The 13,473-nt window shown below is 38.8% G+C and overlaps 2 protein-coding genes across 2 annotated transcripts; one reads left to right on the plus strand and one right to left on the minus strand.

The window, feature by feature from the left end:
• The first annotated feature begins 3,963 nt into the window (after positions 1-3,963).
• Positions 3,964-6,060, plus strand: LOC137934244 (uncharacterized). Its single transcript, XM_068778521.1, has 4 exons — positions 3,964-4,128; positions 4,232-4,546; positions 5,687-5,821; positions 5,905-6,060. Exons 1-4 carry the CDS (start codon positions 3,964-3,966, stop codon positions 6,058-6,060), a joined length of 771 nt encoding a protein of 256 aa, XP_068634622.1.
• Positions 6,061-9,495: 3,435 nt separating this feature from the next.
• LOC137934245 (uncharacterized) lies at positions 9,496-10,824 on the minus strand. The gene has a single exon (XM_068778522.1). The coding sequence runs from the start codon at positions 10,822-10,824 to the stop codon at positions 9,496-9,498; it is 1,329 nt and encodes a 442-aa protein (XP_068634623.1).
• Between the last annotated feature and the right edge of the window lie 2,649 nt (positions 10,825-13,473).

The raw sequence follows: 13,473 nt of genomic DNA on the forward strand, positions 1-13,473 counted from the left end.
CCTAGAAATTTTTTGGATTTTCCTAACAAACAAGGCTACTACTTCATCATCCAAATTTGAGTTCTGAATTATGAATATCATTTATTAGAAAGGTATTACCTATTTTCGTTTGTTTGACATTTTCTTTCTCAAATACACAAAGGTTCATTTTTTATGTAAGAAGATTTCCAATTAATTCATCAACGGTCAAAGGTTTTATGGCTCTAGCTTCAATTGTGGTTGTGACCTTGGACATCCATTCTTTGGATAAGCCCCTAAAAAATTTATTTACTTTTTGTTTATCGGTGAAAGTAATATCTAATAGTGCAAGTTTTCTAAGAATTCCATTAAATCTTTATCACAGACTTTCAATTGATGCCTTAGGCTTCGTCCTAAAGTTTTCATATTCATTTGTAAGGATGTTTAATTTGGCTTATTTTTCTTAATCCCTTCATGGGTTACAAGAAACTTGTTCAAAACTTTCTTACTCTAGTTGCATCAGTAACTCTAAAATGCTCAATAGAACTTAGAGAACATAAAATCAAGTTTAAGACATTGTGATTCAAGGATACTCACTTTTTCTCTTCATTGGTGCATTCCTTTGGAGATTTATTTATTTCTTTGTCACTTTCCCAATAGGAATATAGGACCTAGAGTAGTGATTTTTCATAAATCAAACTCATATCCTAGAAGAAAATTGTTTCATTCTAAATCAAATAGATGAAGTTTTATCAAAAGTTTGGGATGAGGTGTTACTAGCCATTTTGTGGATCTTTGACACTCCACCTGAAATTCAACCAGGCTTAAAGAGTACATGTTCTCTTATACCACTTGAAGGTCCTATAAGGATAAACCTATAAGGAAGGGGGGAGAATGGGTTCGGATAGGTTTATCAAATTCAAATGGTTAAATTAAAATTGATGCATTCAAAATAAAAAAACAAAAAAATAGAGAAAACAAATAATCAACCCTACACCAAGAATTTTTGTAGTGGTTCACAATTAATTTTTAAATTGCTACTGCACTACAAGAGAGTCCTTTCCCTAGAGTTAAAATTTCCACTATGATCAACCAAATGATATCTATAGTAAAGAGCCTTAAGAGACTCAATTACAACATTTCTCAAACACTTAGGGACTTATAGTCAGCAATTCCTAGGTACATGCTCCTAGACCAAATTAAAGGAATTTTTACAACTTCCAATCAGTGTATACAAGTCTAGACTAGTTATATGCAAGGTTGGCTTGTGTTTCTAGTTAAAGCACAAATAAGCACAATCAAGCATATGAAAATGATACCTAATCCTAAGGTGAATCTATCAACAATTCATTAGCTCTACTAATTTAAATTTTAAACCAAAGTAATTGGGAACTTTGCTCAAGCAGGTTATAAAAAAAGTTTTCAAATCTAACCAATAATGTGAAAATCAAAGCTTTTAATGATATTTCAATGTAAGAACAAACTTTCACAAATCAAAAACAAAGTATTCTATATTTGTATTAAAATCAATGCTCATAAATACTTAGTTCTGAATGAGAATTTTTGCCAAAAGTACTTCCTCGTGAACTCTTAATAGCACTATCACTAGAGAAACACTTTAGCAATACTTAGGAGTTTTAAATTTCATGTGAACAAGTATGACTTGTAGTTTAGGTCAAGTTTAATATATGTATCACATTTTCCAAAATTCTGAAAACTAGTTGTTATGGCAGGATAAAGTTGTTTCTAGTATTTTAAAAAATAGGTAATAATAAGTTTAAAAAATAATAGATAAATCCATTTTTTTTTTTTTTTTGATCAAGTTGGTAGGTCACTTTAAAAAAATTTGAAGACCTATAGCCTCCAGATATGCCCATAACATTCTAAAAAGTTGAATTTATGTTTTTTGGGGTCAACTTATTTTCCTAAGGTTAAATCTCTTTTGCTTCCAATAGCTCTTTCTACGGTTGAATCCTTCTCTTTGCTCAACCACTCGCTTCTACTTTCTACAGGGGTCAACTTATTTTAATCCAAAACTTACTATTAGCTGGATTAGACTCCATTTTTTTGCTCTCCTCGTATGGGGTTGACTCCTTCCTATGTGGCCGACTCCTATTGTGTCCTCCTCCCTATAGGGATCGACCCCTTTATGAGGTTGACTCCTTTCATAACTTCAATATAGGGATTGATTCCTCCCTTAAGTACTCAAATCTTTCATTTTTTGTTGGCAAGGTTTGATATTTTTTTCTTCATATGATGGGGTCTATCCCTTCGTTGTGTGGTCAACTCCTTCGGTAGCTTCAATACAAGGGTTGACTCCTTATTTAAATTCAAAACTTACTATAAGCAGGGTTTGACTCCTTTCTTTGTATTTGCTTGTTGGTGTGCTCGACTCCTTATTATGGAATCATATCCTTTTTCAAAAATTACTCACATGCTTTGGTTTTCTAAAAATATTTCACTCAAAGACCAAGGTTAAGGATCTTGGTTTGTTATCATCAAAATTTGGGGTCTTAGAGGAATCTTGAGCCACAATTCCCACATTCCTTCAATCACAAAACCCTTAGGCTAATGCATATAAATCTATTCTTTCAATTTATCATGCAGGAATTTAGTTGTAGCTCAAGTTTCTCTAAGTTTAAATCAAGCATAGCTACACATGTAAGTAAAATGTATATGGATGAATTTTTCACAATAGATGAAAAAACATCATTACAATCAACATTAGGTACTTGACTACTAACCATGCTTGATAACTTGCATCTTCTTCTTCTTCTTCTTCTTCTTCTTCTTCTTCTTCTTCATCATCATCATCATCATCATCATCAAAAGTAACATCTCTACTAATATAAAATCATGATGATTTCGGATTAGAACACTACAACCTATTGATAGGAAATAAGTTTATTTATGAAATTTTTATATTTTATTTGAATGTTCATGTAAGGAAACTAAGCTTTGAAAGCTGGCTATGTTTTTAATGAACACTATAAGTAATGAGAATGCAAGTAAGAAGGGCACATTAGATAGCCCCTCCTCTCTTTCTCATTTTTCATCTGCTCTAACTCTCTCACTCTCTCTCCTTTTTGTTGTTTTTTTTTCCTCCTCCCTACTCTCGATTTCCTAACCCCCTCTCAATTTGATCTACCTCATTTCTTCAAGTTAGGATGAACTTCAAGGTTCTTATCATAGGTATCAAAGCAATTCCCTCTTGGAAAAATTTCGTTGTTCAATACCATGTTCAACACACAAGCAATGGAATGGGAACAAGAAGAAATTGAAGTTTGATAGGAAATCTCTCGTGAGAATTGGGAGGCTCTTTGTGTTAATCAATTTCCCCAGTTGTACCTCCATCTTTCCAACCTTCCTTTACACATTATTTCCACTTTGAAATCCCCCACTCCACATCATTCATACCCATACTCATCTATGACGCCTCCTACAATTCCAAATTTATAGCCTTCGCTCCACAATCCTAACCATTATGTGAGTTGTTCATGAAAATGCCAATCGCCAAGGAACCATTGGACCTCGCATGGCCAAGCTAGATATTCCTCAATACAAAATTGAGGATGATCCTACAAAGTGGACTTACATGGCGGAGCTATTTTTTGCCTACCATGGACTGGAGAAGACCAAAAAACTCTCTTGGCCTCATTCCATCTAGAATGAGATGCATGTAGGTGGTTTCAATGGCATAATCGGACCAAGCCCTTCCTATCTTGGTTTAGCTTTATTCAAGCTTTTTGTGTCATATTCAAACCTACTAAATATCAGGACTTTGTTTCCCTTCATGCGGTACAAGAGGAAAAGTTAGTGTGGCTTCGGCATCTCAGCCTACAGACAGTGCCTCCACTCCAGTGAAACCTGCTCCATGGATGGATCAACTTCTAGACAACCTTTCAAAAAGCTCACAATCGAGAAGATGGACAAATGCCGAAATAAAGGAATGTGTTTTAACTGTGACGATTTTTTTTCTCCGAACCATGTTGCAGAGGTATTCAAATGTACTTATATGAGGTGGAAGAAGATGTTGAAGCATTACCAAGCCTTGTAGCCGGGGAATCGAGCTCTCAGGTAGGGGTGGCATCGAACCTAGCAGGTTTGCGAGCGACTCGAGCTCGGCTCGGTTCCTGTTCGGTTCGATTCGATTTACCTGTTTTCGAACAGGTAAAGTTTGTTTGAGTTAACAAGCAGAGCTTGACCGAACCATAATTCAGTTCAAAAACTCACAAACTGGCTTGTTAACTTAACGAGGACTCGGGATTCAAAGAGTTGGGAGGCTGGACTCGGGGTCCTGAGACATGGTGACCGGATTGACAAAGCGGAACCTCTCTGGGTAGCCAACGCTGCCCGTCCCTGGGACCCTCCCCTCACTGACGCTAGCAAGATGGGAGCTTGGTGCACAGGAAAAAATATCCGGAGACTCAATTTCCGCATCTCCAGAGTCTTCGTCTCCCCTTTTTACCGATGTATACAGACCGCCTCGGAGGCCGTTGCTGCTCTTTGTGCAGTTGATGATGATAGTAAGGCTGAGACTAGCCAAAACGCCGTCATCAACGCGTCCAAAGTTAAGGTACTTATTGGTGTGGGATCCTTCTTTTCTTTTTTCTTTTCCTCATCTGCAACATGCAAGTGGTTGTCTTCTTCTTTCCCTCTATTGGATTTGAGATCTATATGAGCAGACGAGACTGAAGATTCTTTAGTCGTTGTGAAGCTAATGTCTAAATCTTAATCCATATCATTGGGTTATTTGGATTCCCCTTTGGTCTCCATGAATTTGAGAGAATTTAGTAATTATATGAGGAATTTAGTGTGAGTGCTAGGTGAGGCAATTTGTTTGACGGTCATCGTTCTTAACTCGATCTAGTCAATGATGGGTGCATAGAGTGTGATTAAGCAAAGTTCGTTGCTTTATCATATTTCTTATGGACTAACTTCACTCTGTCATCTTCTTCAACCTTGAAGATAAGCTCTGAACTAGAGCGGAGATGTTGATCTAATCATCGTCTTCACCATCACCAGGGGATTGCCCCAACTTTGTTGTTGTCTTGTGATTGCCTTATATGCTTCAACTTTAGTATTTACTATTTTGACATGGCTCAGGTATCAATAGAGTATTGACTTTATGCGTTTTGAACACGGATGCTATACTGTTGAAAATCAACACCAGCATACTAAAGGGGCCCAGCCTGGTTGAGCCCATTACCTTTGTTTTAAGTCGTAGAAGTAGCGTGTCGTGAAAGACAAAAACAGTAAGTTGATAAATTAGGAAACAGAAAGGGGGGCGATTTTACGGGGAAAAAATAGAGAGGAGAAACAGAAAGGTAGAGGACTTTTGGGACAGAAATAGAGAAGAAAAGAAAGGGGGAAGGGGGAGCTTAGGTCTGAGGTCGAAGATAGAGAGAAGAGGGAAAAGAAAGAGGGCACCGAGAAGAAGAAGGTCTCGCAGAGACGTTCCTACAGAGACATGCAAGACACCATTGGAAGGAGCTTGGTCGTGCAGCGAGAGTTCGCCGGACGAGTGGATCTGGAAGGAACAGGAAGAGGACGACACAAGCAAACCAAAGGAGGTCCTTTTTTTTTTTTTCTTCAAGCTTTGTTTTTTAATACTCTGTTTGTGTATTCTGTTTCGTTGAATGTGTATTTGACCTCTGTGAGGGTTTGTATCCAGTACGTGTGTATTTTCCTGTTGTGAGGGTTTGTATTCAGTACGTGGATTGAATAGAACAACAACTTTGTGGTTGTGTATGCAAAATTTTATTCAACATATACGTGGTGGGATAGCCCCAAAAAATGGCTCTTGGAGGCTATGTTACCATCTGGGACAGTAGATCACATTGTAGAACGCATATATAAAGAGGTAAGTTTCTTTTTCCACACTTCTAAATTTATGGTCAACAGAGATCTTTGAAGTAATTTGCGAGAGAAAATGTGATTTTGTAGCTTCCAAAGTGGCAAGAAGAGACACAAGAAGCAAGGTCTAGATATGAAAAAGTTATCATTGCACTGGAAAACAAAATTCCTTGTGAAAATTTGTTGTTTGTTACTCATGGTAAACTGCCATGTTCTACCATTAGCAGTTGTTTTAAGTCCAGTTAGTGTATCATTTCTATTATGAAAATAATTTTTTTCACACCTTTTAAAGATGTTTTAAGGAGGGAGAAGTTAAATCAGTTTTGGGATTCATTTCAGATACCTAAAATCCAATATGCTGGCCGGTAGGGGTGGCTTCGAGCCGAGCCGGTTCGCGAGCCGGCTCGGTTTGGCTCGGTATCGGCTCGGTTCGATTTGTCATTTTTCGAGCTCGAGCCGAGCTCGAACACCGAAATCGGCTCGTTTACCTTAACGAGCCGAGCTCGACCGAAGCTAGGTTCGGTTCGTTGGCTCGCGAGCCGGCTCGAAATGAGTCGGATCGGCATGAATCGGTACGGGATCGCGAGCGAGCGGGGGAGCGGGAGCGGGAGGGAGAGCGAGGGGGGGAAAATTTTTTCCTCCCCCCTCGTCACCGCCGACCCCTCCCATCGGTTGTTGTCGCCGCCTCTACCGCCGTCGTAGCTGTTCTCCGGCATCTATACCGCCGTCGCAGCTGCTCGCCGGCCGCCTCTGTGTCCGTCCGTTCGATTTCTTCCTCTCCTCTCCGTCGCCTCTGTTTCCGCCGCCGCCACTTCCGTCACCGCCGATTCCGTCGCCGCCGACTCCGTCGTGGCCGTCATCTCCGACGATAAATCCTCCCCGGCGCCGTAAGCCCCTTCCCTCAGGGTCGTCTCGGCGGAAAACCAGAACAGGGGAGAAATAATCTCCCCCTTCCTCGCGAGAAGATGATCTCGCACGTGCGAGATCATAAAATAAAAAAAAAACTTTTTCCTCTAGAAAAAATTAAAAATAAATTTTATAGAAATAATTTTCTATAAACTATTAGTGTCTCATGTTTTTTTAAACACTTTTCTAATTGAAATTTTTTATTAAAAATCATATAATTTTCAAAGTAAGATTTTTTGTACCAAGATGGAGTAGAAAACTGTATAGAAAATTTTTGAATAAGTATTTAACAGTTGATGCTGTAATACTTTTAGCATGAAATAATTTTCATTGCAATTTTGTGTTTGATATTTTATTTAATTAAAAATTTATCGATAAGTATAATAATATATTAAATTGATTATTAATTTTTATTTATTTCCCTAGAAGAGACAATAAAAGGTCCGTTTAACTTTCCTAAGAAAATTTTAAAATATTTCCTATAATTTTATAATAAGTCACTAATAGTAATAAGATTTTATTTAAAGGTTTTTTTGGGAATATGTATCATAGGAAAAATATTTTTAGTTTTTCCTATAATATAAATTTTTATCTAGGGGCACTAAGGAGGCCATAATAAATTATGGCCAAATTCAAAAATTACAAAATAAGCTAGACAACAATTGGAGTAAAAAATATTAATATTGGTGCATTTTAATCCATTATTGAAATTCAATCCTGAACCTCCCCTATCATTATATTTTTTAAAAATGTATGCATATAATTTTATATATAATTTATTCAAAGCCACCCCTACGTGCGAGATAATAAACAAGGAAAAAAAAAAACTCTTTGTCCCTTCCTCATGGCTCTTAAATAAATTGAAAAGATATTTTAGTAGAAATACGTTTCCAGAGACTAGTTTTTTCAATAAATGTTGAAAAAATATTTTTAATAGAAATATAGGGACCATTAGTGCCTCGTATTTTTTCAAAATATTTTTTTAATTATAAATTCTTTTCAAAAAATCCTATAATTTTTCAAGTAAGATTTTCTTGCCAAGATGGTTTAGAAAACCATATAGAAAAATTTTGAATAAGTATTTGACAGTTGATGATATAATACTTTGAGCATGAGGCAATTTTCATAGTAATTTTGTGTTTGACATTTTATGTGATTAAAATTTTATCGATAAGTATAATAATATATTAGATTAATTATTAATTTTTATTTATTTCCTTAGAAAAGGCAATAAGAGGTCCATTTAATTTTCCTAAGAAAAATTTAAAATATTTCTTGTAATTTTCTAGTAAGTATGTAATAGTAATATGATTTTATTTAAAGAATTTATAGTTTTTATTTGGGTGATTGTAAATTGATAGTGATATTTTATTTAATTTTGTTGTGTTTGATTATTGTATGGAGTGTTTAGATTATTTTATGGAGTGTATAAACAATTTTATGAAGTGTTTATGGAATGTATAAACAATTTCATGAAGTGTTTATGGAATGTATAAACAATTTTATGGAGTGTTTATGGAGTGTTTATGCAGGTATTATGTATATTGATTATGCCCAATTTTAAGTAAAGGTCATGCCGAATTTTATACAAGTATTATATATATAGATTATGCTCAATTTTAAGTAGAGGTTATGCCCAATCTTATACACATATTATATATATAAGTTATGCCCAATTTTATGTAGAGGTCATGCCCAATTTTATATAAAATGTATGCATAATTTTATATACATTTTATTCGATATATATTTTTTGAAAAGTTTGAAATGTATGTTGAGGCTCGAAGCTCGGCTCGAACTCGTTGGGCTCGAGCTCGATAACAATTTTAGGCTCGAGACGAGGCTCGGCTCGAAGCTCGGCTCGAAATATTTAAATCAAGCTCGACTCGAACATAGGCAGGTTCGGGCTCGGCTCGGCTCGATGCCACCCCTACTGGCCGGTACAATCCATATATGAAGTTTTCCCGAGTCTGTATTGTCTTTCAGGGCTGTAATGGTATTCTGAAATCTAACATGGATATCCCGATATGTGACATGTATTGGTGATTCAGCCACCCTTGTTTTTAGATTGTGCTATAGACTATTCATTCCATCAAGGGAGCGGCGGCAGCTGCCACGGTGAGAGGGTGAGAGGAGAGGAGAAAGATCTAGTGGGGAGAGAGAACCTAAAAACTAAGAAGTGAGGGCTTACGTGGCGCTAGATGATGTGGCATTTTACCTCGCAGATGATGTGTAAGAATGGTGATGTGTCTATCTATTCACGCCGTGCTGATGATGTGGCGACACGTAATCAGTCAAAGCTTTTTAACCGTACACATGTACAGTGGACCGATCAAAATTGGGTATTTTTTAAAATAAGTTCAAAGAGACGTCATTTATCAAAATAAGTTTTTAAAATGGGTAATTTGTAAAAAAAAACACTATCCCATTTGAAGAGTTTGGCACGCTGAGCACATTGCTACATGCTTCGTCATCGACGTCAATAATGGTGCTTTTATCATCTTATCATTTGTGAAGGAAAACGAGAGAATATTTTAACTCTCAGTTGAGGATCTAGAAGTACCTGATATGTCTTCTGCAATGTCTGCTTTCTTTTCCTGTTTTTTGCATTATTTCATAGTTTTCCGTAGCTCAAAGCTCTACAACGATGGATGATGCTCCACCCCAACTGGCAACGAAAGCGGCCTTAATAAATCCTTAGACTTGGATGACCACTTTTGATTTGGAAGATCGATTACTCACCAATACATTTGCCTTCTTATCTTTAATTGAAGTCTAGCATTTCATCTTTGATATTAATGTTTCAGGTATGAATAGCAAATATAGCTGTGTAGCGGCATTGAGATCACAATACTTGCTTTTAGGGAATTTTATGGTAATACATTTTTTTTTATGATCTTCCATGTCTACCCCTGTGGCCATCATGACCTCCTGATCCTCATGTCCACCCCTGTGGCCATGATTTCCTGGTTCCCCAATACCGGCCAACGAACCAGAAGGTCCACAGGCGCCTCCATTGCCACCAGATGGGCCTGAAGGGCCAGTCCCTCCATTACCACCTGATGGTCCAGAAGGGCCAGGTCCTCCATTGCCACCAGATGGACCAGAGGGGTTAGTCCCTCCACTCCCTCCATTCCCTCCGGCTGGACCAGAAGAACCAGAGGGATTAGGCCCTCCACTCCCTCCATTGCCACCTGATGGTCCAGAAGGGCCAGGTCCTCCATTGCCACCAGATGTACCGGAGGGGTTAGTCCCTCCATTCCCACCGGCTGGACCAGAAGGACCAATCCCGCCATTGCCACCAGATGGACCAGAGGGATTAGTCCCTCCACTTCCTCCATTGCCACCTGATGGACCAGACGGGCCAGTATCTCCACTGCCACCAGATGGGCCAGAGGGGTTGGGCTCTCCACTCCCTCCATTCCCATTGGATGGAGCAGAAGGGATAGTTTCTCCGTTGTCACCTGTGCCATTGCCTTGGTCGCCTCCACCAGATCCCGTAATCCCCTCTAGATCCCAAGGGTGAGTGAAGTCGGATCCGCCAGAGGTACCTCCAGGAGGTGTGCCACCACCAGAGTCGGACGGGTCAGTTCCTCCACTGCTATCAGATGGGCCAGAAGGATCAGTCCCTCCATTGCCACCATTATTGGGCACACCTTCTGGGTTAAACCCTGGATTAGAAGGGCTGCTCTCTCCGCTATCACCACCAGAAGGATTAGAGCCTCCTCCATTGCCACCAGCGTTAGGCACTCCTTCTGGATTGAACCCTGGATTAGGACTGCTTTCACCAGTGGCACCAGTGTTAGGCACACCTTCAGGATTAAATCCTGGATTAGAAGGGTTGCTCTCTCCACTATCACCACCACTAGAAGGATTAGAACCTCCGCCATTGCCGCCAGTGTTAGGCACTCCTTGGTTAAAGCCTGGATTAGAGGGGCTGCCCCCAGTAGAACCAACCGGGTTAGTGCCTCCTCCATTTCCAGCAGAGTTAGGCAGTCCTTCTGGGTTGAAACCTGGATTAGAAGTGTTGGATCCAGCTTTATCACCTCCCTGGCTAGGTACTCCCTCTAGATTGAAGTCGGCGTTCACCTGGTTGTCTCCCATTTCTTCTCGCACTGGTCTTCCTCACAAAAGAGAAAAGATGTTCTTCGACTCTGTTGAGTCTCCCAGCTTCGTTTTCATGAATTTATAAGTGTTCTAAACTTTTCCCCATCTTATATCATGACCATAGGACAGCAATCGAAATTCTAAAGCAAGCAGAAGAGACAGGGCATCCCTTGGAAGATGACGAGAAACAGCGTATGAAGATGCCACTCACGAATGAAAAAATTTCTTTTAGTTTGTTGGGGAGTGAGCCAGGAGTTGTTTATGACAAGAATCTAGTCAAACCAAGGCCAATGATTGTTTTGGGTCGTTTTCTTTATTTTCTTAATGAACCATTACATGCCCCAAGAATCCAGCTCGCGTGTCTTCGTTTTTTTTTTTTTTTTTTCTTGTTATGTTTTCTAAGAGCATTGAAAACTTCTCTTTACAGATAACACTACTCACAATTTGCAGTTTTTTATTGTCATTTGCGCATGTGATTTTCATCTGGAACAAATAATATTAGATCGTTTTTTAAACTTCTGTTTGAAATGCCAAGATCGATGCACCGAAGTCACTGGCTTTAATGGCGGAAACACCGAAGAACCCACGGAGGCTTTCATAAACTAACGAGAAAGAAAGCCAATCAAGTTCCTAGTGTTTCTTTTTTGCCCATTTTCATCCATTCTTGCAGAATATATAATAAAAAGCAACTACAAACATCTTGCTGTTACTTTAATGTGCCATAGGATTCCTCTACTTTCACTGCCTTTTAAGGTTATAAAAGAAAAGAAAATGGGGAAAAAACGAACGATACATTGAGTGCATCAATGAAATTGATGACTTGACTCTGTCAGGGGGGGTTAGTCCACAATGAAGTGGAAATGAAGTGGAAAATTGAATTGAAGTTAGATGAATTGTTTCCACTTCAACTCATGTTTGGGTGTTAGTATAGACGAGTTCAAGTAGCTGGAAAACAGATTTCAGTGTTAGTGCCCTCTGTCAGGGGGGGTTAGTCCACAATGAAGTGGAAATGAAGTGGAAAATTGAATTGAAGTGAGATGAATTGCTTCCACTTCAACTCATGTTTGGGTGTTAGTATAGACGAGTTCAAGTAGCTGGAAAACAGATTCCAGTGTTAGTGCCCCCAAATGAAAAATATGATATAAAAAAGAGAATAAGTAACATTTTATAATATACTTAAATAGATTATATACCTAAACATATAATTAACAAAAATAAGCGTGGTTACTACACTTATAAGTGATTTAACGTGTAGTATTATAATATATTAATATCCTAATTAATGAAAAATTATATTATATTACTTAATGATTATAATTTATTATAAATTAATATACTAATTACGTGTGACTAGAATAAATTGTTTAAAATAAATAAAAAAGTTAAAAATAACATAAGTAAATATAATAAATAAATAAATTATTCTGTAATAACATAAGATATGGTTTAACATTAAAACTCACTATTTTAATAAATAAAATAAATACATAATAAATAAATAAATATATTAATTTATCAATAACATATATATTTTAAATATTATTAATTAATAATATATTAAAAAAATAAAAAACTAATGATTTAATTAATTGGATAATTAAACCACGATGTTTAATTTTTCCTAACTTAGAAAAAATTAAACATCGTCTTCGTCTTCCTCTGCGGCGGGCTTGGCAACAGCGACGACAGCGGGCAACGGCGATGGCGGCGGGCAACAGCGACGGAGGTGACACTCCGACGGTGCGCGGAGAGGGAGAAAATAGGGAGGCCGAGAGAGAAGAGAAGCCAGGAGGCCGAGGGGCTCTGGCCTCCCGTGCTCTGCGACGGAGGTCGAGAGAGGGAGGAAGGAAGGCCGACGGGGGGAGGGGGGGGGGGGGGGGGGGGGGGGGGGGAGGCGGAAAGAGAGGGAGACCGAGGGGCTCTGGCCTCCCGTGCTCTGCGACGGAGGTCGAGAGAGGGAGGAAGGAAGGCCGACGGGGGGGGGGGGGGGGGGTGGAAAGAGAGGGAGGCCGAGGGGCTCTGCGACAGAGTCTCCCGTGCTCTGCGACGGAGGTGGGGGCAGAGGGAGGACGACCGATGGGGGTGGGGGCAGAGGAACGGTCGGGGAGGGAGCAGAGATCGTCTGGAGAGGCTGACGAGAGGGAGAGGGAAGAAGCAACGCGCGTCGAGCGTGGAAAGCAGATGATTCGCAAAATAGGTAGGAAACAGTTTTCCCCCGTTTTTGCCTGAGCGAATGAAACGGTATTATCTCACTTCAATTCAAGTCATTTTGGACTAACGCCATAAATGGGATGAACTAAGTAATGCGGGGGGAATTCATTCCACTTCATTGTGGACTAACCCCCCTTAGTAAAGTAGAAAATGAATGAAGTTCACCTGGGAATGAGGTTTATGGTTAATTGCTTGGTAGAAACTAACCATTGATGATTTTAAGTTTTCATCAACCAAGGAACCTATTCAAGACCTATCCTAAAATGATTAGCCAAGTTAGAAAACCTTGTTTCAACCTATTACTCCCCATGACGTGCGACCTATTTGCGACTCTTGTACACAGATAGTTCGGGTGGTAATTCATGTGTGTACAATTACTTGTTTTTATACCATGTAAAATTTGGTTTAAGGTTTATCATAAATTGACTTGGCAAG

This window comes from Aristolochia californica, unplaced genomic scaffold, assembly GCF_029961685.1.
Source record: "Aristolochia californica isolate CCGP_79_NKW_82.1479 unplaced genomic scaffold, dmAriCali1.0.hap1 SCAF_6, whole genome shotgun sequence".
Lineage (NCBI taxonomy): Eukaryota > Viridiplantae > Streptophyta > Magnoliopsida > Piperales > Aristolochiaceae > Aristolochia > Aristolochia californica.

Coding starts and splice junctions, on each gene's coding strand:
- LOC137934244 (XM_068778521.1), top strand. CDS start 3,964: ATGTACTTATATGAGGTGGAAGAAGATGTTGAAGCATTACCAAGCCTT. Junction 4,129..4,231: donor ATTTACCTGTTTTCGAACAG/GTAAAGTTTGTT, acceptor CGGGATTCAAAG/AGTTGGGAGGCTGGACTCGG. Junction 4,547..5,686: donor AAGTTAAGGTACTTATTGGT/GTGGGATCCTTC, acceptor TGGATTGAATAG/AACAACAACTTTGTGGTTGT.
- LOC137934245 (XM_068778522.1), bottom strand. CDS start 10,824: ATGGGAGACAACCAGGTGAACGCCGACTTCAATCTAGAGGGAGTACCT.